Genomic DNA, 26,530 nt, shown 5'->3' on the forward strand with positions numbered 1-26,530 from the left:
GAAGAAAGCAATTACTCTTCTTTAAAATTACAATTTGTAAATTAGCAGTCTCTTCGTTCTTCTCTCATCGTAGAGAACAAATCATCGCAAATCAGAATCCCTTTAGTTGATTTTACAGTTATACAGAGTGTTTGTCGAAGGAATAAAGAAGATATTAGAAGTGGAATTATATAAATCGAGTCAGAAAATGCAATAGTTCCAAAGATAGCGATGTGATTCTTCAATCTTAAGAAATTAATGTAGAATTTGAAAATAGCAGAATTTATTTTAATCGAAGATAAAAGAAATAAAGTCCGAAGCAAGAATTCGCTCAAAAGTGTTGTTGAGAGAAAGAGTGAGTGTTCTCCAGCGAATCAGAACAAAGACAGAGAGAGAGAAAGAGAGAATTCAGGCAGACAGATCGTCGCAGACGTTTCGGAGGACCGTGGAGGACAACAACGACAGGCAAACAAGGCAGTTTGATATCACATGAAATTTATTTATTGATGAGAGTTCGATTCACGCGAGGGAACCGGTCCAACCTCCATCTTGATGAAGTGATGCAGAATCGGCCAGTCAGGAATTAATTCGGCCAGAGAAGGCCTACGCGATCCACTATTCTAGAAACAATAAAAGGCAGATCCACGGTCATAGTATCTTCCTCGGAACATGGTTGTCTCAGCAAAGAATCGCGATTGATTCTCTTTTGTCATAAATCGATCGTGATTATTAATTTAACTCGTATGGCACTTTTCTTATCATAGATTTTGTCAGATGATTCGTCGCTACTCGTCGTTGTGAGTTATGCAACTATGATTATGATCGTTAAATAATTGTAAAAGAATTATAATTATTGAATTGTTATGAAAAAAAGTTATTAAGAATATTCAGAATAGTATATTAGAATAATAGTATATGTATTAAGAATTGTACATCAAGCGACGCGGTAGCGTCGCGACGCCAAGTACATAAAGAACAAGGTTCCGGGCGATGAGAGCTACTGCATAGACGTCGCGCGCTACCAAGTAGCTTATCCGGAATTTCATGTCACACAAACTTTCGATTAAAATATCCCACTAAAAAATACAACTACAAAGGTGAAAAAAGTACGCCAAGTACATAAAAAATCCCACCTTGTACGCAACAAAAAGTTTAAAAAACTATTTATTATAAAAATCAAAACTAAATATGGAATCAATTGTTAACTAGCCCTAGCACCTAGAAGCAATTCCGTTTGAGTATTTTATCTAAATATTTTCCATGCATACTCTCTTATCGCATGACGACATTGAAGTACTTGGTATGTTCGGGTCGCATTAGACATGTCTTCTTGTAAATATCTTATAAAATTCTTTGTACAGTATCTTGATTTTTATTGTGTCTTGTATCTGACAGTATGTTTTAATGCGATCCGAGCACGCCAAGTACTTCAATGTCGTCATGCGATAAGAGAGTATGCATGGGAAATATATAGATAAAATACTCAAACGGAATTGCTTCTAGGTGCTTGGCTAGTTAACAATTGATTTCATATTTAGTTTTGATTCTTATAATAAATAGTTTTTTAAACTTTTTGTTGCGTACAAGGTGGGATTTTTTATGTACTTGGCGTACTTTTTTCACCTTTATAAGGTTTTTTTAGTGGGTAAACATTATTAAAGAATTAAATTAATGGTATATTATTAAAGTATTAAGAATAGTATATTAAACATTATTAAATATATAATGTACAGTTGTTGCGTGAAACTATTAATGTTTAATAATTGATAATTAATAAATATAATTGATACAAAATTAATATTGTCATTTTCAGTTAATATCACCAATGATATTTTGAATTGCTCTGATGATTCAATAATTTTATGAGTTAAATGAGACGAAAAAGAGAGAGAGAAAGAAACAGAATGAGTGAGTCACATAACTCAATAGGCGCGATGATAAAGAATCGTTAATCGATTAATCTACTGAACTTGTTCGAATGATCAAACTTAACTTATCTATGTTGTTATGTGTTTTAGTTTGAACACATCAATGAAAAGCGTACATGCGTGATGACACAAGCGTATGTGTTGATGATGCTTTTTCTAGTGAAGCCAAGCATAAGAAGCGCGCGATCTGTTAGCCATTCCAGCTTTGTGAGTTCATGATGAGCTTACGAGTAACATGTACGAATTTACATTCGTATCTCTATTTAAATTTTCTGTACGAAAATTTTAAGAGATTATTTAGAAAAGCGCAGGCCAAAAAGGGATCTCCCAATCGTAGATAGTCGCAAGAATCTGGGATATTTCGAAATCCTTAATCAACAACAGAATATCGTGGAATGGAAATGAATGAAAGCCTTGCGGGGCAATTCTGCTCTTTGTTTCGTGGCTTTTGGAGTCTAACGCAAGGATGCATTGCTTTAAGATTTTGTTTTCGCGAACCTTCTCCTTGGCGCGTGTCGCTAGTTTTGGCCAGTCGACGATTAGCTCCTGCAAGCTTGGCCTGCGCTGAATGTCGAAGATGTCCTGCATGCCCGCCACACACACATCATGGTTAATGCCACTCTTATACAATTAGCCAATACCGAGTTTAAAGAACTTTGATTTTGACGAGCATTCGATAAAAATAAAAAACTTCTAAAGAGCGAATTCATTCTAGAATTTACATTCTCGACAATTTTATAGTTTTACAGCATGCTTTTTCTGCGTGCTGCAATTTTATATGTATTTTGCTATGTTGAACTTTGCTATATTTTTATTTCACGTTTTCGAAGCAGTGACGTAAAAATCAGAGTTCTTATATCTTTCTATGATATTTCTACGTGTTTAGAGATAATGCTTTCCCCCCTCCCCGATGTGAGGAGTGTCACATGCAATGCGTTCAGAGTGGTGCCAATTTCGTCACACATTTCATTGACAGTTTATGTTCTTTCTTCTGCCAGCGATATGCTATCTGGTTACGTTAATCGTGCTTGCTTGTTAATAGACAAATGTGATACATGTAAAAATATACAGCTAGCCCTCAAAATGTGCATAATCAAATAATGGTAATATAAAAGTAGTAATAAAAAAGTAATATAATTTCCATATATCTTGTAAAAAGGCAAATATTAATTTTAAATTTTAATAGTTTTAAAGTTTAATATTCTCAAGAGTAGAGTTTAGTCAATTTGTCAATTCGACAAAAAGAGAACGTACACACTCTAAAAATTGCTTCATCGTAAGTGTTTGAATTATACACATTTAAGCAGAAATAATGTTTGATTTATCGAACGCAAGTGGAAAAGCGTTTGAGTTTCAAACACTTTCGTATCAAACATTGCTATATATATATTAAAATTGTTTTCCTAAAATCAAACATGAGTCAAATTAAACAGATATATACGTTTGATTTTTAACGGGAACAAAATAAAACACAATTTGTGTTTGATTATTAGAAAGTCAAACAGATTTATATTTCGAACACTTTCTAATTACACACTTATGAAACAAACACTTACAAATTTAAGCACTGAATTCTTACAAAATTTCAACAAACTAAATGGCGCTCGCGGCGCAGTTTCTCGCGAGCAAGAGTTGTCCAACAAGGTATTTATTAAGGATTTTAAATCGCGATACACTGGCAATATCTAATGGTCGCGACCAAATAAAATGTTTATATGTTTTAAGTCTAACGAATTTGTTGGCGCGTAGTGGATGAATTGGTTCCTCTCGCTCTAGGAACCAATTCATCCACTACGCGCCAACAAATTCGTTAGACTTAAAACATATAAACATTTGATTTGCAGGAAATGTCAATTAATTAGAAAATCAAACACCTTACGCGTGTAATATAATTAAACACCAACCACAAACCCAGCACTTATAAATGTTTGAAATGAATCAAACATTAATAAACATCTTGAAAACGGCGACAACGAAAGTGTTTGAATTTCAAACACTTATTATTTAGAGTGCACATTTCTTTGGATTGAGCGAATCGAGGGATAGATGTAGTTCAAAAAAAGTGCAGCATTAACTCTAAACATACATGTAAAAGTGCATATGTTACGGATGAGAGAAGAAAGTTACGTCGTTTGTGCGGCAAAGTGGTGGCAAGGAGGAAATCAGGAACATATGTGGCACAGTCAGGGTTCATATGGTCTCGTGAAAGTAAAGTTCTAAATGATTCGATATCCGTAATTTCTCTCGATTTTCTAGCTATTGTAATAATTATTAAACATTATTTAAAAAATTGCAGAAGGGTTCTACAATGGGTTCTATGTCCCGTTAGTTCTCGAGATTTGTCATCGTCATTGTCATTGCGGGGTTAACTACGTGAGGTTGCTCGAAAAGAACCTTGAGCCAGCTCCAGTTAGTTTCACCCTTTCTGACAAGGGAAATTCGAAGGATCTCCACACCCTCCGTCAAGATCACTATCTCCTCACCGTCTTGGAACCAGCTTGGTCCGTGCAGCTCGCTTCGTAACGACTAAGAGGACAGAGGTAGACAAAGAGAAGAAGAAAGAGAGAAAGAGAGAGAAAGAGAGGGGAAGAGGCAGAAAATGCACTCTAAGATCCTGAGAACTCACTGTCGCGCAAAATATATTTCACAAGATCGGCGACAATTAAGTCACTATAACTATTTCAGATAAGAAACAATCGAATGCAATTGTTTAATTAAATCGTCGATGAAAAAGATTTGTAATTTTATCCTAAATTAATAAAAAATCTTCATTAGCTCTATTAAAACTTCTCTATTTTAGTTTCCTTTTAATTTAAATATTTTACAGCTATTGTAATTGGCGAATTAAAGTAAATAATGAGAAAAGTTAATTTAGAAAGTGAGTTTAGAAAGATAGATAGGCGCTGTTAAATTTATATTACGTCTAACATTGATGTATCACCTGTGTTTGCATTTAGAGAGACACTAGGCTGTTAATGGTGTGCTAAAATAGTATTCGTACATTTGCATTATACGTATTATATCGTCTGTAAATCGGTAATTGATATATATAAAAATAATATAAAATCAATTTTACCATATATCACGCGAAACGATTCCATTCGGATTAAACCTATCTCAAATTTGATGATATTCATACAAATTGATTCTATCAGCCCCCCTTACGCTAATTAAAACTTTATTAAATTTTCTACAAGAATATTTATATGTCATAATTTGTACATATGTATATACGTTGTATTGTATATACGTAGAATTAAATAAGGATACGTACCTTTTCCACTTTCTTCAACGCCGGCATAGGCTTCTCGACTTCTTTCAAGTCCACCTTTTCCTGCTCAGCCTCTTCTCGCGCCCATTTCTGGTACTTCCTCTTTTTCAGCATGGCACGGAAGTCCATACCACTGGCGTCTATTATGGAATTCGTATAATACAATTAATGTTTAGAATATCAACGCGACATTTATGCCATTTTATATTAATTTAATAATTTAAGTATCAAAAATTAAGTAATACTAAGTGATTAATATTTCTTTTCCAATTGTTAAAAATAGTTTTTGAATGTTCTTGAGTAAAAAACGTATGCTATAAGTCAGTGCCGAGATTTAGTTGCACATTTCGGACCGATTTCGTTGTCAACTCCCACTGTTCCCCTCTTGCCGCGCGTATCTTAGAAACGAGGTGCCGAACGCTAATAATTTAACGGCAAGTATCTTGTTTATTAGCGTCCGGCACCTCGTTTCTAAGATACGCGCGGCAAGAGGGGAACAGTGGGAGTTGACAACGAAATCGGCCCGAAATGTGCAACTAAATCCCGGCACTGCTGTAAGTGTTGCTTAAATTTTATGAATATTATTGAACATTGGATTAAATAATTGACTCACCGGAAACGTAGAGCTGCATCTCGGCGGAATCCTCGCCGTGGATGTTGCTCACGACGATCTTATAAGTGCCCTCATCGTTGGGCTTCGTCTTCCTCATGCAGAGGGTGATCGTGTTGGTCTCTGAATCCGTGAGGAACTTGAAGCGGCCACCCTCGATGATCTCGGTGATGCCCTTGTAGAACTTGAAAGTTGGCGCGGGCGTACCCTCCACCGCGACGGTGAGATACGCCGTCGAATCTATAGAATGTCAATAAATCATTTACTCTTTTATAACTAAGTGAACTTTGTAGAGACAATTTTCTATATGTACATATATATCCCAACTTGTATATAAACATAAATATATTTATATAAAATTTTTTAATTTTCCAATTACAAAATTGGTTTTGCAAGTACGCAAATTAGTAAAAATCTCACAATTCGAAATACTGATCTCACAGTGTAGCTATAATTATTACAGATTTCAAAAAGAATAATTTTCGAAACTTTGAGGGCTAGCAAAGGAACAAAAATGAATGGTATACCTTCAACGGCGGAGTACGATTCCTGGACATCGACGATCTGGGGTGGTCCAGCTGGTCCGACATCTCGCAGAGGTGTGCTAGGGAGATTAATTCTATTCTCGAGGTCCGCCACGCTGGGTCTCCTGATGTCCGCCGTGCTCGGACGACGACGCTACGTTATTCAAATTAAAGCATGAGCGAATTTGCTAATACTTTGTGTTCAACATAGGCGAAATCGAAAAAAGCTTCCGAATTAAAGCGACAAAATTTGAAGCACGACTCGCGACAACTTCCGCTGATCTTGCAGAATCAAGCTCGGCTTCGCAAATTCGCGGAATCGGGATCAAGGAGACGTAAATTACAATCTGTTACAGTTAATAAGTGATATTACATCGGATATAATAGTTAGATGATCGCTATGTTATTTCTCTAGAGAATGGCGTTTCCTTCAATCCCGAGTTTAATTTCGCGCGGACAAAAATTAATATAACTAATTGTTTCTAATTAATTATTTCTCAAAGTACCTTTTGCAAAAGAGGAAATAATGAAAAAGACGCAGGAGTTGCCGTTTTTTGTCGTTCAAAGGACTGCGGCTCATGCCATTTCGCATATTTTTACATTTTTTTCATTACTTACGTTTATTTACATGATATATCATGAGTTATCGTTAGTTACATTTAATAGTTAATTCACATAGTTAATCAGCGTTACGTTTCACTCATTAGTCCACCGTTTGTTAATTACAAAATTGAGTAAATCACAAAATTGGGTAAATCTCCCTGCCAGTGCAGTCTGACTATTTTATGGTAATCCTCGACGGGACGCCGTTAGCGATGTTGACTTTTCATAAGTAATGGTCGTCGTTGTTAAGTGTCAAGATACGAAAGCACATGAGAGGGAAAACGAAAACGAAAAGGTACAGAAATGTGAGGAAGAGAGTGAAAACGATGAATTCGAGATGATGATGCGTGTGACGATGATGATGGACGATGATGATGTTGTCATTTACTGCTCGATGATGTTGATGCGAATACGTATTGGTGCTCTGATGATCAACGTAATGATAATGCTTACTCCGGACTGATCAGTGATCCTCGTAACGTCAACTAAATTGCCGGATTCGGATGTTCGTCTAACAGGAAATTCAACGATTAGGATTATTTACAAAGAGGCACGTTATAGTATCTACACGACGCGCAAATACGATGCCGCATGTGCAAATTGGTATCGATGACACGCCGCAAGATAAGTGCGAGTCTCGTTTTTAAAGGAACATCGTATTTGCGGCGATGATAGTAAGAGTACCCCGACCGGATCTACTTGACATACATAGTGTGAGCACGATGGATGTTTTACACCTATACATAGAGAATTCTACACGAATACGTTATTTCACACATATACCTTTGACATATAGGAGCAAACCGCTCGGTATCAAATCTATCGCAATAGCAAGACGATATTACAAGCGGATTCAATCAGAATCGCCGACACTTTGACTTCTCATTACGCAAGATAAATCAAATTTAAAAAATACAATCTACAAACAGATAAATATTATTATCTTTTTGATGATCGTTATATACAATCGTTTTATCAAACTTGATATTAAATCGATTGAAATCGATAATTTTATCAAACAGTTCTTTCAATGTTTTATTTTAGTCGCTCAAGTATACTGCAAAATGTTTAAGTAAGTCTGTTGCATTAATGCGACAGATCTGATACCAAGTCGTAACTACTTAATGGTGGTAGGTAAAAAGATGACATGAATAGAATTTTCTTGACGGAACGTACAGAAGAAGTGCAAACAATTTCTACATGATGATATATCCGTATTCTAAGTTATTGCCAATCCCTTACCACCATTACAATTGCATCTAAACTGCATCTACAGCCGCATAAAATGTACAGGTGTATCCGCTCGAACTAATAAGCAAAATTTCCGCAACGCGGCCGCGACGAGCTTCTTCAAATGTTGTTACATCGGATCGATCTGTACACGCTTTCGAATTACAATAAAATATTACAAGAAAAATAGGAATTTGCATACAAATCGACGCAATGTAGAAACATCGCTCGAAGCACGTCTTCGGCGTTGACTAGCGCGAGAGAAGTGCTCTTTGCAATATTTATTGACGCGCACAGACCTCAAACAACATCTGCAAATTACGTATGTGAATCTTTTGACAACTTTGACAGCGAATTTTTCTTGATAAAGAAACCAACGAATTTTTATTACGAGACAACTTTATTTCTTTATTAATCTAGCAAGCCGACTTGGAGAACCATTGCAAATAATAGCTTAAAGTTTACAGCAAATTTACATACATTTTCGCTAAGAAATAATCAGCTCCCCCATTAATCACCCAATTCACAAACGCATCTTTTGAATGCCATTCAGAGAGGCTCCGTACGAGTGGTTCAAAAATTTGAAGCACGCAATAATAAATAAGGAAAAAAATATCGATATATCGCACGCGACGTATATATGGTACAAAATAATATAGAAATATATACATGTATATAATATATATATGCGCGTACACACGCACAACAGAGATATTGTGCTAACCTCTTTCTCCAGCAGCGCGCCTGGTCGGCCGGACTTAGTCTGTGTGTGGTGCGTGAAAAACAAAAGATGATATAGAGCAGAGGTAGAGAAAAAGACACAGAGGGGGTGAAAGAAAGATATTAGAGCTCGAATTATGGGACGGGGGTGGTCCACATGAGGTGGGCTCGTACGGGGACGGAGCAATTGCTCGACGAGGGAGTGGTCTCTTCTCGCATGAGGCGAGAAGAAACTCGAATTATTGATCAGTGAATTATTTGCCAATATACTCTCACGAAAAAAAAATAGGTCAATATATTAAAAATTATATAATTATATTAAACCGCGCAACAGCGGCTAGCGTGTTTTATAGTAGCGGCGGCAGCAGCAGCAGCAGCAACCTCAAAAAAGTTAAAAAGAATGTCGCAGAATTACGTTTTATTATTATTAATGTCATCGTTACCATCGTTAACGTCGTTATTATTATTAATTATTATTAATTATTATTGTCATCATTGCCGTTCCGCGCGGTAACGCGCATTGCTTTTGCCTCTCTCGCTGGGGGTGAATCGCCGGGTACGTTTTAGTTTACGTTTAGTTGCTGGGGCGCTCTCTTATTATTTCGTTTTTCTCAGGGAACGGTGGCGGGGGAACAAAGTACGCTCAAGAAAAGAAAAGTATAATACAAAAAGATCATGGGGCCTTGGCGGGGGGAGTCGCAGAAAAATTCAAAAATCCAAAAACCAAGATGGGGCCGCAAAAATAAAAGTAAAAATGGAGAAAAACCAATGCAAAATGTATATAGTACAGAAGATTGTGTTGGTGATGGTACTTTGAGCAGGTAAGCTTTGTGTTATAGCGAACACAAATCTCACCTTTGCGTCCAACACCTCACCGGGCCGTAACTTTCCCAACTGCAAAAAATCACAGAGACGAACACGTGAGGGTTAAATGGTTGGTGTGATCGCTCGCCATCGTGAAGAATTTCCCTTTGTCACCTGTTACGCGGACCGTTAACCCGACGAACTTACGGGAGGGGACATTAAGATTATCCTTTTTTTTCTTGTTCTTTTTTTGTGTAAGAACAGTTGGCAAAAAGCGATTAATTTCAAAATAAAAAAAAACAAAAATGTTCCTGCGTGCCTGCTTTGCCATCTGTTAAAAGTTAAGGGCCAACTTTAAATTGTTTGCCGAGTTAAATCAGGGATGGTTTTATTATTCGCTCGAATAGAATCTCGCAAAATTCGGGGGAAGAGGGTTGGGGATGTGCAAATAGGAGATCGCGGAAGACGAACACAATCAGGGGATCAGTGGTTGTTCGAGGCTCGCCTTACCGACGTTCCGACGGCTCGTGCATTTGCATTTCTCTGCGGTGCAATTTGCTACACGACAGTGCGGTGCTCGATGTCAGCTGATGCGTCAGTGAATTTAAATACAACAAAATCGACCATCGCACGACCATAATTTCATGAGAGACGCGGGTCTCTCGGATGGCGAAACGCCATTCGCAGGGATAATCCGAAAACTGGTTTTCCGGTTCCCTCAAACTTGCAACGTCCAACTTTCCTCGGTGCATTATGCAAATTTCATTACGTCACAATTTTACAATCTGAACCACATTATTCTGAAAGACTAACGTTCAAGTTTGAGATAACCGATCAGAGAAGCAAGAGCGCATCAATGATGCTGTGTCGTAGCCATAGCAATATTTCAGTAACAATTTATCATTAACAAGAAAATATAGATCATTAACAATAAAATATATACAACAAGAAAAAATATATATGTATAAATTATATAAATTTCATGGCAGTTATTTACATTTCGCCTCTACATCATTTTTCCCATTAATATTCTGCTGTCCAAAATTTCTTCGTCGACAATTAATCCGGAATATTTGCGCAATTTGGCGATTTTACGGATTCAGTCCAACCAGATCCGCGAGTTCTCCACTTCCGAGCGACAAAAGAGTACGCAGATCCACTTGTCTCGCGGATCGGTATGCAGTGCAATAATTCAAATCGTCCGCATGTACGGTCGACGCTGGCAGAGTGGGATGACGAGTGTTTCACGCGGACGTGAGACCATCCGCTTGTTAGACATGATTCACACGTCGTGCCCGCACTGGTCCAGACATTTATTAGCGCCGATGTGTGTCCGGGGCGACGCGATACCTGCCAAGACAGGGTGATGTACGAGTCGAAATGTAAGCCAGGGAGAACTTGAAACTTCGTGTGCGAGTGATTTAACGTTGCGATGCGACGCGAGGCACAGATACGCTCTCGCCTCTCCTTTGATGCTTCCTGCCCGTCTCTCGCATTATTAATTAATTATTAATATTATTATTACTGTCGTCAAGAGTGCAGGGAGCAGTGTGCAATAGACTCGGTTGCAACAGATCCGTGCCAGGTGCAGAGATGCATTCGGTTTTATACTCGCTCTGATCAGATTCTGGATTACGTGTGTTGGAACATTGAGAGGGGCGTGCGGGAGTTCCACCTCGTTGCCTGCCGTTTTATTATAATTAATACGGGAAGGCTTAAACGCGCTTGAAATGCGCTTCAAATTCTGAAATCCGTTCGAAAGGCGGGAAACAGTGTGGAACTCTCACGCGCGAGTTGGCGCGCGGTCGTCGAGAATTTAATCACGCAGTGGATGATATATAATATAATATATATGCGAAGCTCGCTCGTTAATCGAAACCGCCATTAAGAACGTCACTGTAATATCAAAAATAAAGAAGTATTAATAATTAATGTGAAACGTGCGATTAAATTCGATACGACGCGCGTGCATCGGATTTCGTGCATCGTGTGCTGTAAAATACGATTACAACGAGTAAACAGTAGTAATGAGCAGGCAAGATCGGGCGAGGAGAATCGCGCTGTGATCGCAAACGCACTAATTTTCATCGTAAAATTGTGTTTAACAATTTATTTCTCTCGGACACTGCGATCGGTCGAATGCATCGCGATCCTCCCCGCGCGATACTCCAGTGAGTGTGTGTGAGACAGTGTGTGAGTAAAGAAAAATAAGTAGAATAAGTGCACTCGGTAGTCGAGTAAGGTTGCAGACGAGGCATTCGCTTCGCGAGTTCCCAGCGATTTATCTCACCTTGCGCTCGTCCACCACCTCGCCGGGACGAAGCTTCCTATGCTCCTATGGACCGAAATCTCTATTAACCACTACTGCGAGGTAAACGTTGCGTGTGGGTGTGTACGTGTGCGTGTACATGTGTACGATGTACGTGCTGTAACATTGTCTGTTTTAACATGATCGTATTGTTCGGTCGACATTCCGACAGTCCCTACCGCTGGTGGACACGTCTCGAGACGCGCGTTCCTCTGCGCTTCGTGTGTTTCTCTTGAACTCAAACCAAGTCTCTCCCGAGGAAGTCTCGGGCCGAAATTAATTACATCGAAGACAAGCCGCGCGCCCGGTTAATTTTGGTAACTTTAATTAATAATGCTCCGCTATTTCCGTTCGAAACATAGTTTTGGTGGGTCTCTCACACAGAGTACCGAAACTAAAAATATTTTTCACTAAAAATATTTTACTATTGCAAGTCTCGAGACAAGGCGAAAACGTTCAAACGGAAAAGCCGTTTGACGAAAGATTCAACGTGAGATTCGATCTTGGAATAAATTAAGTATTTAACGCGCAGAGTTCACGCTTTCAGAGGAACGCTTTCGAGCGTTTTGCACTCAGCTGAAGTAATACCACACAATCGACAATTATCCGTGTTTCTTCGACGTTCTTCTCAGCAGGGGCCATTTGCCTCTTCAGGTCCTCGCTTCCCGCAAGTCGATATACACCGATATCTCGAACATCCTCGATTCTTTCCATTTCATCCCTTTTTCTTATTTTTCCTTCGGCGGGAACACCCTTTGCTGGCGTTCGTGCTCGTTGGGGAAATAACGGGACTCGATCTTTCTCGGAGGAACGTAGGAAAGAGGCAGGAATGCTTCAGAAGCTGGCCAATTGTGGATGTTTCATTGGTAAAGGGCTCTAATCTAAATCTCACGCCTTGCTGACATTGAAACGACGACGTGCACCACTCGACGACCACGTCGTCGGGGATTCACGTCGACGCGCATCTATCATTAGACCATCACGAGTACGATCACTATATCATCACTGACGTACACTAAAACTCAAAAAAAAGCTACAAAAAGATCCTAGGGCCAGCAGTAGCCATCATCTACCTACTTGTTCGTCGATTATCTTACGCGACTCGTTAATCGTCTACCTAATGGGACTCGGACGTACAACTTGCACTCTGGAATATTTGCACTTCCACATAATACAAAATGCTACAATATAAAAACAACTGCGACTTCGTGTATAATAATTATAAAATTTTATAATTTTATAATAATTATATTAAGAGTTATATAATAATAATAAGATATATATAAACTTTAATATGATTTTTCTTTTCAAAGTATTTTATTTATTTACTTATTCATCATATTCAAGAGTGCAAATTGGCAATTTTAGATCATCCTGTTTGCTACATAAATATGTCACATTCGCCGTCATGAGATGTAATTGTAAATGAAAATAATTTTATCGGTGATGCGATTACGATTTCGTGTGCATTAGATCTTATAATACTGAATCGTGATTTAATATTCTATTAAAATCCTTCCTTCTTCACCACATCCTAAAATCATTTATTTCTGGACATTGGGGATTTTGAACTAATTAAGAGAATATTTGGCAGTCGGACAAGGATTTGTCCTTCTGATAAATCAACAGGTTTAATAACAGAGCTTTCCCGTTTCTTTAAATATCAATGCAATTTTTGCAAGCTGGATGATCTTGTGAACGTGTAAGAATGCAACAGAATTTATATAACTATTTAATAATGTATATACATTATTTCCATTATTTTTTTTAGATATTACATTATATATTACATTATAAAATAAAATGTGTATATAAAATAAAAAAATAAAACTGTGACTGATCCGATATTGAATCGTACTATTTCATCTTTTTGTAATTAAAACCCGGTTTTTTTAAATTAAAAATGCCGGCTTCTAGTACATTTTGCAAAGTTGTTAAACTATTTATATATTCTTTTTTAGGTTTGTCATTTTACAGACATCTAAACTTTGAAAAATATTAATATAATAACTCTATTATTTTTCAAATATATTACGTAAACATTTGAAGTTTTATTTATAAATTTATGAACGTTTCAAATTGATGTTACTTTTGTGACTCATGAATCAAGCTCTCAATTCGTTTCTGAAATTCTAATTAATCATTTAGAAAAGTTGGATCATCAATAAACATAACTCGAAGATACAATCATATCCCATTAAAAAAACCTTACAAAGGTGAAAAAAGTACGCCAAGTACATAAAAAAATCCCACCTTGTACGCAACAAAAAATTTAAAAAACTATTTATTATAAAAATCAAAAATAAATATAAAATCAATTGTTAACTAGCCAAGCACCTAGAAGCAATTCCGTTTGAGTATTTTATCTAAATAATTACATTATATATTATATTTTCCCATGCATACCCTCTTATCGCATGACGACATTAAAGTATTTGGCGTGCCGGGTCGCATTAAAACATACTGTCAGATACAAGATATAATACAAATCAAGATACTGTACAAATTTAAGAATTTTATAAGATATTTACAAGAAGACATGTCTAATGCGACCCGGGCACGCCAAGTACTTCAATGTCGTAATGAGATAAGAGAGTATGCATGGGAAACATTTAGATAAAATACTCAAACGGAATTTCTTCTAGATGCTTGGCTAGTTAACAATTGATTTTATATTTAGTTTTGATTTTTATAATAAATAGTTTTTTAAACTTTTTGTTGCGTACAAGGTAGGATTTTTTATGTACTTGGCGTACTTTTTTTCACCTTTGTAAGTTGTTTTTTTAGTGGGATATTTTAATCGAAAGTTTGTGTGACGTGAAATTCCGAATAAGCTACTTGGTAGCACGCGACGTCTATGCAGTGGCTCTCATCGCCCGGAACCTTGTTCTTTATGTACTTGGCGTCGCGACGCTACCGCGTCGCTTGATCAGAACAGAAAATTCTGTTGCATTCTTCAGCTTGGTCCCTTATAAGGTAGTCTATATACCTTCGTGTTCACACAGTACATTCCGTAACATACCTCGTCGCTGATGATCAGGCTGGGTCTACGACCCAATTCCTCGGGTGGTATAAGCGAACCGCGTCGACTGCCAGCACCGCTTCCGGGTGCTAAAGAGCCCTTCCTACTGCCGATTGGTGACACGTCCTTGATAACTTCGATCTTTGGTGTCTCTGGTGCCTTGATCTCTGGTAACTTCGGCTACGGCGGTCAAAAATCGATTGATTAACGCTTGTCGTGCTTGTTTCTTATCAATCCAGTTGGAAAAGTGAACAGAAGAAAGTCTTATAATCTTCGATGATCAATTTAAGATCGGTTCAAACTATGGTATCATTTATCAGTAGCCGTAACTTAGTCCTCTTTCTCTTTATCAGAGAAAGAAGAAGAAAAAAGAAGAAAGACAAGATTTAGCTTCATACATAATATCAGATGATCTTTTTGATTTGATTGTGAATAAATTTGCAAGACTTCGCAAAGTGATGCATCCGATCCTCAATCGATCTTCAATTCGATCATTTACGGAACTTAATCATCGCGTACACTTTGATAATATCTCTCGGATCACAAGGATTCACGAAGAACTTGAAAATGGCGGAGGTGTCGAGGCTCGCGTTAACGCGATGACCTAATACGATCGCGTTCGTAGGGCGATTACGACTGACCCCGCAATACCAGGCGCGCATCGAATTGTAGGCCCGCCGGGGGCGGGGATCGGTTGTAATAAGGCCGAAAATAGCGATCGACGTTTTCTTCATCTTTATCTGCTACGACGACGACGGCGACAAAAAACCGATTTCACGAGAGGGAGTGATATATGAGCGTTTATCTGCCAAAATAGTTCTGTCGCGGGCGCGGCGGTCGTGCGTTGCACGGGATGCATTCATCGTTTGCCAAGGCGAGATTTGGGCCGGCTGATTATATACCTTTTTCCGCTCCCCCTCACCCTTTTCATATGCGCAACGCGGTAATTGCGATTTTATGCAGGTGAAACGAAGATATTTATGGCGCGAAAACGAGCGTTTTATAATGAGAACGGAAGACACGAGGACGGTTCTTCAGGCCAACGGACGTATCATCGCAGTCATGAGAGAAATTATGCTGATTTCTAATGCAAATAGTTTCTAACTATTATTATTAGTGGTTTGCTTTAAGTTAATTGCTTGTTTCGAAAATAGATTCTGCAAGCAAATGAAATAATCGTAAATAATTGAAATATACATAAGGGAAGTACTTGGAAATTTAGAAAAGAAAAGAATTCAGCGATTTCCCTAAGCTCTCATTATTGTAGAACATCTCGTATAGGTGTTGTATTTTTAGACGGACGATTCTTTAAAAGTTTCCCTCCGAGCTCGTGAAGCGAGATGCTCTGGTTTTGCACCTTCGCTTCTATAATTAGACCACCCGCAAATCGGGCGTAAAAATTAATTATCCCGAACGTATCGCGAGCCTCGATCAAGACGTCCTCAACCGATGTGGCGATTGCGAAACCCGCGGAAGGATTTGGCGATCTGGCAAAATCATATTTTCCCTTCGCGTTATTAATAAATGGCGAGCACTCACCTTAGAGTCGACTTTCTGCACGGCGCCATGAAAACAAAAACACATAATTAATACAGAATTCCAACATTTCAATCAACTTATTGCTAGATTTAAAACAGGAATAGTTTTCTTAACTATTATTTAATATATTCTTAATTATTTTTAAAAAATCATTACATAATGTTGCTCATATATAAAGATTTAATTGTTTTGTTACCTGTGTAACCGGTCGCTCGAGTTTTGTCTTATCTCGAGGCACAAATTCTCCAAAATCGAACTCCTGAGGTTTCTCGAGAACGGCCCTTTCGTAATCTGGAATTTCCGGGAGCTCGTAGCTCGCCTCTTTCGTCGCCTTCATTGCTTTCGCCTTTTTAACATCGACCTTCTCCGCTTTCTCAGTTTTCTGAATATTGCAAATGTAATAACAAACAATAGTAAATTACTATATCAGATTTAAAAAATTTAAAGATTCCTAGCAAAATTAAGAATTTTTCTGACTGTTGTGATAAAAAAATCTCGATATTACGAGTTTACTTTCCCTTCAAGATTCTTTTTCTTGATTATTCCTAATTCTTGTAGAAAAATTCTTGATTCTTGCGAGACGTTCGAGTTAGATCAACATAAAAGATAATACATACAAATAGATGCACAATCTTACCTGCGTCAATTTGTTACGTTAACGAATTATAATTTGGTTTAGTGTAATGTGTAAATCTTGTGTAAATGTACAAATGTTTTTTTTGTATAAATATACAAATGTCTTTTTGATTTCCCGAGTATCTTGTTGGGAAATTGACGGGAAAGGATTAAGTGTGAATCACAGATAAGTTAGAACGTATCAGAGAAAGAGATGAGAAATGAGTGCAAAAGAGTGGCGTTTGAGAGTTTGGCGCCGAAAGTGTGCGGAGAACGCAAATATTATTCACAGAGTAGATCAATTCAGAGAGTTTAATATTGTTTAACAGTTTGGTTAACAGAGAGTGTTTACCATTGTTTGAGAGTGTTTAGTGTAATTATTGTGTATTAAGAGAATGAGAAACATCTTGAAATGAGAAAATTTGCGCACAAAAATACCTTTCGATGCTATTTAATTAACTGTAAAGTTTTGTGTGCGCGGTGCAGATTGAGAAGTTTAGAGAATAAGTTTAAAGACACAGAAAAAGTGCGACATAGGAGAAAGATTGCAGCAAGATCGTTACGATCAAGATCCCCATCAGCGGGGCTACCTTTAGTTCGATCCTGCTAGCCTCAGCCTGCTGAGGCTTTTTCGCTTCTCTCGTAACCGGTTTAAGTTGTATCCCCTGAAAGCTTTCGGATTTAACTTCCTGTTTCGGTGGTAAACGAAATTTCGGTTTGGTCTGGATGGCGTCCTTCGGCTGCATGAATACATTATTTTTACCAAAAGGATCTCTTAATCTCTTGGGCTGGGGTCGACGTGATCAGCGAATTGCGATACAACAGACACACTTTTCCAAAAGTAAAAAATGCAAAACTCTAGTCTAATAATCTAATCTAATTAATATTAATTTAATGCCAAATCAAATCTCGTGATACTGAAAACGTCAAATTGCACACTAATCTAGTATTACTGAAGCTACTTTCGTTATTGCTTCTACTTCTACTTATACTTCTACTAGGACGATACGTTACTTTATACGATCGCAAATAGATATAACGGAACAACAAGCTTACCTTGAGCTCGACTTTTTCTAGAGTTTTCTTCTCCTCCTCGAGTTGCTGAAACAAACGAAAAATTGCAGTTTTGTTAATTAGATTTGTATATAGAATAATTTTAAAAATAAAAATATACGGAAAGTTTTATAATAATTTTTCTTTAACAATATGTATTTGCTATCACGCACATATATGTGTGTGTGATGCACTGATAGATGTAAGAGATTAATATCATACTTATGTGACAGTAACTACTTTTTTTATTTTCATAAAGACCAATAAAATTTATTTTATCGGTAAAAAAAAGATGAAGCGTAATCTGTGGTGCAAGTTTTTTCCATCTGACGATGATAACGTTAAGTTATACGCATGATAATGAAATGTTATCTCTTAATTACCTTGGCAGTCTTCAGGCTTCTCTTAGTCTCTTTCTCTTCTTCCTTCTGCAAACAAAAGTATAACAGTTTTTAAAAAAGCACACAATTTCAATCTTCGAACAAATCTATGTTCAATTTTTATTTTTATATCTGCACATGAATGTTAGATTGTATTTTCTGTATTTAAATATGTGTGGCATGATATGACACACATGTGTACCTTTGGTGCCTCCAATCTAGCCTTGGGTTTCTCCATGGGTTCTTCTTTCTATAAATGTAATCGAAATTTGTTATACCTGAATCTTTCTTTCGTCGTGTCGATTACAGAGTATTGTGATTCTAATGTCGCCGTGTTGAGTAATGTGTGTAATTAAAAAATAGTTTGAACAATCGTGACGTGAGTGTACCTTCGGTTCCTCAACTTTAGGTTTAGCTTTGGGTTCCTCCTAAAAGTGTATACGCACGATGATATACGGTTTATTTTTCGTGTCAATCTCGTTATAGTACGGATCAATCTATTTTGAAAGCTTAACAGCTAGTTTCACTACTAAAATATACGGTGCGACAAGTGTTTTATGTATACCTTTGGCTCGTCTGGTTTAAGTTTGGCCTTTGGCGCCTCCTAAAAGTGTATGGGTGATGTTTACAAATTGTTTCCTATTCAGCGTATATTTATACTCGTATTTGTTATATTTCAAGTGTCTTCTGTATCAACCATAATCTGTATTTGTAAAAGTGTGTGGTAGAAAATAATGTGAGTGTAAGTGTACCTTTATTTCCTCTGTTTTAGTTTTGATTTTCACTTCCTCCTAAAAGTGGACGTGTAAATTTTTATAACGCTCAGTTTTTCTCATGTTATAATAGCTAACCGAATAATTAAATTCAATAAAAAGAAAAAAATGCGATAAGTGTTTCGTGTACCTTTGGCTCATCTGGTTTAAGTTTGGTCTTTGATGCTTCCTAGAAGTGTACGAGTGATGTTTAGAGATTATTTCCTATTCTCGTATGTTTAGTTGTATTTATCATGTATGCTGTGTTTTTTCTATCGATCCTAATTTGCACTTGCAAAAATATATATTACTATAAAATGTTGTGAATGTAAGTGTACCTTTGTTTCCTCTGTTTTAGGTTTAATTTTTACTTCCTCCTAAAAGTGTAAGTTTCCATAATGCTTATTTTTATTCATACCAGTATTGTAATAGATAACTAAATAATTAAATTTAATAGAAAAAAAGAATGTGATAAAAAGTGTTTCGTGTACCTTTGACTCATATGGTTTAGGTTTGGGTTTTGGTGCTTCCTAAAAGTGCACAAGTGCTGTTTAAAAATTGTGTTCCTATTTGCTATATTTTTATTCATATTTATCCTACATGGAGTGTATTTTCGACTGTAATCTGCATTTCAACAAGTGTGTTGTTACAAAATTATGTGAGTGTATGTATACCTTTATCTCCTCTGCTTTAGGTTTGATTTTCGCTTCCTCCTAAAAGTGTAAGTGTAAGTTTTCATAACGCTCAGTTCTGCTCAGTATTGTATACTTGAATAAGTAAAATTAATAAAAAAAGGGAATGTAAGATATGAAAAGTGTTTTGTGTACCTTTGGTTCGTCTGGTTTAGACTTGGCCTTTGGCGCTTCCTAAAAGTGTATAAGTGATGTTCAAAAATTGTTTCCCACTCACTACATGTTTTTTGTGATATTTGAAATGTCTTTTTTATCTATTCTGTAATTTTCATTTGTATGTGTGTTGTTACAAACGCGTGTGAGTATAAGTGTACCTTTATTTCCTCTGCTTTAGGTTTGGCTTGTATTTTCTCCTAAAAGTGTATGTTTAAATTTTAATAATGCTAAATTTTATTCATGCTAAATACTATTACGATACTAAATAATTAATTGTAATAAAAAAAGAATGTCTTATTAATTGTCTTATTAATTGTAATAAAAATAAGAAGTGTCTTATGTACCTTCGGTTCATATGGCTTAGGTTTGACCGATGGTACTTCCTAAAAGTGTACGAGTAATGCTCAAAGATTGTGATAATTATAAAAATGTGTTCCACTCATTGCATCTTTTTACTCAAATTTGTTGCATATGGAGTGTCCGTTTTTATCAACCGTAATTTGGATTTGTAAGAATGTGTTGCTACCAAATGATATGAATGTAAGTGTACCTTAATTTCCTCTGGTTTAGATTTGGGTTTTATTTCCTCCTAAAAGTGGACGTGTAAATTTTAATAATGCTTAGGTTTGTTGTATTATATAATAATTAAATTTAATAAAAGGAAAGAAGATGGTAAAAGAAGTGTACCTTCGGTTCGTCTGGTTTAGGCTTGGCCGATGGTACTTCCTAAAAGTGTGTGAATATATTTAATAACGTTTCCTATCTGTTATGTTTTTAATAATATTTCTCATATTTGTTGTATTTTTCGTAATTGTGTTGTTGTATATTGTCAAGGTAGTGTATGTGTGAATATACCTTTACTTCCTCTGCTTTGGGTTTGGCTTTCGGTTCCACCTAAAAATGTTGAAAACGTGTTTAAACGTAGATGGAAATGTCCCAAGTCACACATTTATGGCATGTTGTTAACATATGACTGGTCAATGGCTGGCTAGATATCAAAGTATGGCACGTGAGTTTGGAGAAATGAACGTTATGTTATGTTTTAATTTTCGTTGTATGCGTGAGATATTAAATGTCTCGGTATTAGATGTGGATAACGAAACTGTTATATATATATATAATTATGACTGTTATGTATACAATTATGATGACGTAACGATGACAGTATAATTGTTTTGTATACCTTTGCCTGTTCCGATTTCGCTTTAGGTTCCTCCTAAAACGTGGAAGCGTTCTTAGAATTGTCAATCTTGTATATATTTTTTTAAAGAAATTTAACGTATAAATTATGAAGCAATATTACAATATGTAAAATAAACCAATTATAGTTGGAATTTTGTATATGTATGTTTCTATCCTTGTACATGGAGAATGTGCTTTTTCGTGTACCTTCGGGGCTTCAGGTTTTCCGAGGGGTTTCGGTTTCGCGGTCGGTTCCTCTTTCTAGAAAAATATTTGTATATCGTGAGATTTATATATTGCGAGATTGCATCCCTGTTTACATGTATAACATGTATAAAAATGTTTATAGATTTATCTATGTTTTATATATTGCGATAAAAGGCGTGAAACATTTGCATATTAATGTGATATTAATAATAAATCATTATTAATATATAATTAATATAAGTTTATATATAAGTAAGCGTACAGCACTGCTGCAGTAATTAATAATAAATGTTTTCAGTTAGATTGCAAATAATTACATATTATATTGTTTCCTGCATCGAGATATAAAATTAAAATCTTATCTATATCATGTAATTGTAACTATGTACCGATAATATGTGTTCGTGTACCTTAGATTCATCCACCGGTTTAGATTTCTTCTTCTTTGGTTTCAATACCGATTCTTTGTCCTAGAGAATATATTTATAATCAACAAAACTATAGAAATAATTTGTCAGAAGAATCTAATAGAAGAAGAGAAAGAAGAAGAAAGAGAGAAGAAGCGAAAGAAGAAGATTATCATAAGAATGACAGAAGAAAATGCAATGGAGAACAGTTTCAAAGAATATAGGAAGCGAAAAGTAAGTGAAGAATATCGAAAATTATACGACAGACAGTGTGGAGAGAGTCAATAATCAGTATTGACAGAATATATGAAGATCATTCTGTACCTCAGAACCTTCCGTTGATTTAGTCGACGATCTACGTCTAGTGGACAGCTTTTTCTAAAAAAGTTGCACAGATATAAATCAGAACTGCCGATTTCGGAGAGCGCGCTACGAGAACGCTTTAGTGTATCTGAAATGTAAAATCTACGGATTTGTACCTTGGGTACTTCCTCCTTGTCAAGTGTAGAGTCAAGTGTGTCATCTTTGCTCTAAAATGAAAAAAAAGAAAATAAAAGAACAATATCAAAAGTCTTCCGCGTCTAGTGTATGCGTGTTTAAAGGGGAACGATTGCATATGTACATAAATGTGTACCTTGATTTCGTCTCCAAGTTTTGGAGCAATTTTGAAAATCCGCGATTCCTAAAATACCGATATATTGCAATTCTCATTGTAAATACAATAAAAAATAAATATGCAAAGTTCGCGTGCCCCGTACCTCCAATTTCCTAATAGGTTTAGGCGCATCGTCCTCGGTTTTCGAAGCCCAGATGTCCTACGATCGCATGATTATTTCATTACACTGATCAGTACAAAATTATACGAAAAAAGAAAATATAATATGCGCGTCATATTATGTACCTCGATATCGTCATCGGATTCGTGTGTTTGTGGTTTAATTGTAGGTAGAGAAACGTCCTAAAAAATTAAAGATTGTTTCACAGATACGCGTCCGCCCTACAATCTAATCTATACATATGCGTATGCGTATGCGTGTACCTTGTCGATCATGATAGAGTTCTGTCCGTTCTCGGTGGATTTCGGCGCCCATACGTCCTAAAATAACACGTCAATTAAAAAAAGAAACAAATAAATTCCGTTGCACGATAGAGTCGCATGTGTACTGTCTAACTAACGTAATTGTAGTGTGTGTAGTAAGTTTTGACGTCTTGATTGAGTGGCTGTTTGTATGGTGTGTGTGTGGAGTTCGTGGCGTCCTAAAATAAAAGTGCATTTTACCAGAAAGCCTCACTAAGGTGCATGAGTGCATAATACAAAGACGTAAACTGCCTATTAATCGTAATGATAAATACTCTTCATTAATAATTATATTTAGTCAGTATAACTGTCTACCTCGTTGTTTCGCGCGGATGTGCTTTCACGCGCTTTTGGCTTATCCAAAAGTGTGTTATCTATCTCGATTTCGTCAGGTTTCGACACACGTCGCCTAATCTTAGATATCGGTGTATCCTATAATATTGATACAATTTTTATGCAAATTTAATCTTCCTTTTGCTTTAAAGCGTATTCGATAAGTGTCGTGTGTAAGTAATACTCGAGCAAATGAAAACAGTATTATATGATGTACCTCGACATCCTTCCGTGACTTATCTTCCCGCCGTTTGGACCAAATATCCTAATAATAAAATAAAATAAAAAATTATCGTTTAAAAAATACGTAAGAGAACGCTAGTAAAAGAGTGCAGTGTAACGTAACGTGTAACGATTTGTGTACCTCGATTTCTTCGTCAGACTGACGACGGGTCGGTTTATCTTTAGCTTTCGGCGAGTCCTAAAATAATATCGCATTTAGAAGACATTTACATCTGCACGAAATATACAGTGCGGAATATTTAACAAATTAATTTGCATACTCTGTCATGTTTCTTGGATTCGACGACGCGTTCTTTCGGCTTCGACCAAATATCCTACAATATTAATATTGTAAGAGTATATGCACTCTACGTCTAATAAAATATATACAACAATATGTGGGTGTAATGTGTGCGTATGAGTGCGTGCTGTATACCTCGATCTCTTCCTCAGGTTTACGTGGATGTGTTGTGTACGTGGATGTATCGTGTGGATGCGTGTTGCCTTTCGGCGCGTCGTCAGATTTATGTAGCTGTGATTTAATTGTGGGTGTGTCGTGCAGAGGTGTCTTATCTTTTGGTACATCCTAAAATAATATTTTAGACATTTCATTTGCTGGTGTAAATTCAACCCCTAATTATTCCTCGATGTAACATATCGATAATTTATTTAATAAATTAATGCTTCGCGTACTTTGTCCCGTTTCCTGATATCGGTACCGCGCTCTTCCGGCTTATTCGACCAAATATCCTAAAATTATCAACGTTTTGAAAATATGCAGCATACACCTCGTGAATGACACGGCAATATGATGTTATGTACCTCGATATCCTCGTCGGATTTTTGTGGATGTATTTTGTGCACGTCACGTGAAGGAGTATCGTCTTTCGATTTGACTTTGTCGGATTTCTGACGTGTCGCATCCGCGGGTGTTGGAGATGTGTGTGTCTCATCTGTGTCCTAGAATAATATTACATTCACACAGTGTGTTACACGTATTTCTCGCAATCAGAATGCGTGTATAATCTGTGTCACTGATTCGCATACTTTGTAATACGGCGCGGCTTCGTTGTCGCGTTCTCCCGGATTGTGGATGCTCCAAGCGTCCTAAAATTGACATCGTCGATAAAACGCGAAATGTTTTATTAAACGGTTATTCATACTGTTGAAATTCACGTAATATATGTATTTTTGTATGTGTACAATGTTTTGTGTACCTCAAGTTCGTCATCTGAATCACGAGCGCGTGGTTTAATCGCAGTAGGAACATCCTAGAAATAAATTATGTTCGTGTAATCTTTTGTATATCGCAAATATTAAAAAATATTTAAAAAATATTTTTCTCCTTTGCACTACATAAAATATTCATGTTATCGCGTGAAGAGTGTGTACCTTCGGTTTATGATCAGTTTTGCGCACGTGAGAAGTGGTCTTGGTGGTCTCCTACAATGACACTTTACTAAGTACATTACACATTTTAAAAATTCGCGCAACAAGAAATGCGTCACATACCTCGTAAGTTTTTTGCGGTTTACTATCGCGTTGTGTCGATTTGGGCGAAACATCCTAAAATTATACAGTGTAATGTGTGTATTGTAAAAATAAATAATAAATAATTGAGAGTAACGTGTATGTATTTCCTGTACCTGTACCTGAATTTCGTCGGGTTTGTGTGTATGTGGCTTAGTCTTCGGTGTCAATGTGCTCTAAAAAAATAGTGTTATTTCGTTAACAAGTAAAATTAAAAAAATAAAAAATAAAACAATTAGTGTAATTAAATTATGTTCAAGTGTACCTCGCTCTCGATTGCTTGCGAAATGACTCTCGGCTTAAATGCGGGCGGTGTGAGCTGCAACGACGACATATAAATTTCTGTCGCATATTTTCTTTATATAGGTATAATAACATTGATCTCCCTACATTTGTTCCTACATTTGTTTTTACATTGTCGTTAAAAATAAATTTCCTATTGCATCCTTAATCTCTCATCAGTCAATGATAGACTTGACAGATTGTATAAATAAATTTTGTGTCGAAATAAAATGGTGTGACTTTTGGCATTTTCATCATAAAACTTCTGTCCCTTGCACGATAAAAGTTTCACTAAATATCACAACTGCGTGCAAGAAACTGCTCGGGAAGAAACAAATACTATTTGATTAAAAGTAAATCAAGCTGGTTTGGCAAGCAATAAAATTAAACACATCAAATTTGATTAAATAATGGCACAGAATTGATTAATCAATAGTGGTATATTAAAATCCCTTCTCACGTCGATTCGGAGAAGGTAATAGTTCAGTTTTGTTATACTTACTTTTTATCCCCTCAGAAATTATAATTATTGAGCAATTAATTAATGAACTAATGACAAAATATTGTGTTAACACGTCACGTAACTAATTAAAAGTTGACATGTTCCTACCTTTTCGACGGCCGTTTTCTTCTTTTCTATAATGGAAGATCGTCTGCTTTCTACCTTGACTTCCTCCTCCGTCTAAGATAAATAAAATATCATGCATGAATTATATACAATTGCTTCAAAAAATTGTCACAAAATTTTTATCTCATAATAAATGACAGTTCTTAACAATTTTTGGTTTCAAGGATAGCTGAAGCAAGTAACAAACTATTGTGTACAATAAAATATCTCAATCTAAGTTGTTCTATTTGTTGATCAATGATCCCGAACGTTTATTTGAGGTGACAGTGTTGTACTATTATTTGTAACTGTTTTAACAATGTTTGCATGTGATGTTTTAACAATGATGCATGTATTGTGTGTGTGTGTGTGTATGTGTGTACCTTCTGTATTGAGAAGCGTCGTGGTGGTGTGGTAGTGCCATCATCGATTATCTATCAATAATAAAATAAATCGAAATAAAAGTTTATACGTTACAAAATATTTACACATAATA

At 36.3% G+C, this 26,530-nt stretch overlaps 2 protein-coding genes across 5 annotated transcripts in view; both read right to left on the reverse strand.

Annotated features, from left to right (window-relative positions):
• Nucleotides 1–25,939, reverse strand: part of LOC105281448 (twitchin) — a 74,591-nt gene extending 48,652 nt beyond the window's left edge. Inside the window, exons 1-36 of the mRNA XM_026973992.1 lie at nt 25,930–25,939; nt 25,411–25,464; nt 23,022–23,078; nt 22,884–22,940; nt 22,741–22,797; nt 22,617–22,664; nt 22,462–22,512; nt 22,307–22,360; nt 21,986–22,045; nt 21,576–21,629; nt 21,370–21,402; nt 21,042–21,080; nt 20,874–20,912; nt 20,737–20,775; nt 20,531–20,569; nt 20,345–20,383; nt 20,166–20,204; nt 20,013–20,051; nt 19,830–19,868; nt 19,677–19,715; nt 19,490–19,528; nt 19,339–19,377; nt 19,152–19,190; nt 18,976–19,014; nt 18,789–18,836; nt 18,590–18,634; nt 18,210–18,254; nt 17,744–17,893; nt 16,735–16,920; nt 16,539–16,553; nt 15,000–15,179; nt 9,721–9,759; nt 8,870–8,908; nt 6,316–6,466; nt 5,792–6,028; nt 5,182–5,318 (exon numbers count right to left, since the gene is read on the reverse strand). Coding sequence (XP_026829793.1) covers nt 5,182–5,318; nt 5,792–6,028; nt 6,316–6,466; nt 8,870–8,908; nt 9,721–9,759; nt 15,000–15,179; nt 16,539–16,553; nt 16,735–16,920; nt 17,744–17,893; nt 18,210–18,254; nt 18,590–18,634; nt 18,789–18,836; nt 18,976–19,014; nt 19,152–19,190; nt 19,339–19,377; nt 19,490–19,528; nt 19,677–19,715; nt 19,830–19,868; nt 20,013–20,051; nt 20,166–20,204; nt 20,345–20,383; nt 20,531–20,569; nt 20,737–20,775; nt 20,874–20,912; nt 21,042–21,080; nt 21,370–21,402; nt 21,576–21,629; nt 21,986–22,045; nt 22,307–22,360; nt 22,462–22,512; nt 22,617–22,664; nt 22,741–22,797; nt 22,884–22,940; nt 23,022–23,033 — 2,205 coding nt within the window. The 5' untranslated portion in view covers nt 23,034–23,078; nt 25,411–25,464; nt 25,930–25,939. The remainder of the gene's footprint in view (nt 1–5,181; nt 5,319–5,791; nt 6,029–6,315; nt 6,467–8,869; nt 8,909–9,720; nt 9,760–14,999; nt 15,180–16,538; nt 16,554–16,734; nt 16,921–17,743; nt 17,894–18,209; nt 18,255–18,589; nt 18,635–18,788; nt 18,837–18,975; nt 19,015–19,151; nt 19,191–19,338; nt 19,378–19,489; nt 19,529–19,676; nt 19,716–19,829; nt 19,869–20,012; nt 20,052–20,165; nt 20,205–20,344; nt 20,384–20,530; nt 20,570–20,736; nt 20,776–20,873; nt 20,913–21,041; nt 21,081–21,369; nt 21,403–21,575; nt 21,630–21,985; nt 22,046–22,306; nt 22,361–22,461; nt 22,513–22,616; nt 22,665–22,740; nt 22,798–22,883; nt 22,941–23,021; nt 23,079–25,410; nt 25,465–25,929) is intronic.
• LOC113563009 lies at nt 23,161–25,400 on the reverse strand. 4 transcript variants are annotated; one of them, XR_003407288.1, is made up of 10 exons: nt 25,008–25,400; nt 24,833–24,886; nt 24,663–24,722; nt 24,309–24,575; nt 24,052–24,201; nt 23,897–23,950; nt 23,758–23,814; nt 23,611–23,658; nt 23,376–23,492; nt 23,161–23,239 (listed from the first exon to the last, which is right to left on the reverse strand). XR_003407288.1 is itself a non-coding variant. In XM_026974001.1 (10 exons), exons 1-10 carry the CDS (start codon nt 25,178–25,180, stop codon nt 23,435–23,437), a joined length of 852 nt encoding a protein of 283 aa, XP_026829802.1. In that variant the 5' UTR covers nt 25,181–25,400; the 3' UTR covers nt 23,356–23,434. The 4 variants fall into 4 exon arrangements, 3 of the variants coding, with proteins under 3 accessions (XP_026829802.1, XP_026829803.1, XP_026829801.1); XM_026974001.1 differs by lacking the exon at nt 23,161–23,239 and having other exon boundaries at nt 23,356–23,492; nt 25,008–25,058; nt 25,128–25,400; XM_026974002.1 differs by lacking the exon at nt 23,161–23,239 and having other exon boundaries at nt 23,356–23,492; nt 24,309–24,365; nt 24,438–24,575.
• Nucleotides 25,940–26,530: the final 591 nt, after the last annotated feature.

Source organism: Ooceraea biroi, chromosome 12, assembly GCF_003672135.1.
Source record: "Ooceraea biroi isolate clonal line C1 chromosome 12, Obir_v5.4, whole genome shotgun sequence".
NCBI lineage: Eukaryota > Metazoa > Arthropoda > Insecta > Hymenoptera > Formicidae > Ooceraea > Ooceraea biroi.

Excerpts from the sequence above, each read along its gene's own strand:
- LOC113563009 (XM_026974000.1), bottom strand. The coding sequence starts at position 25,180 with ATGTTTCGCCCAAATCGACACAACGCGATAGTAAACCGCAAAAAACTT. Across the intron at positions 24,576-24,662 it reads AAGCCGCGCCGTATTACAAA|GACACAGATGAGACACACAC; the intron begins GTATGCGAATCA and ends ATATTATTCTAG. Across the intron at positions 23,815-23,896 it reads AATCCAAGAAACATGACAGA|GACTCGCCGAAAGCTAAAGA; the intron begins GTATGCAAATTA and ends ATATTATTTTAG.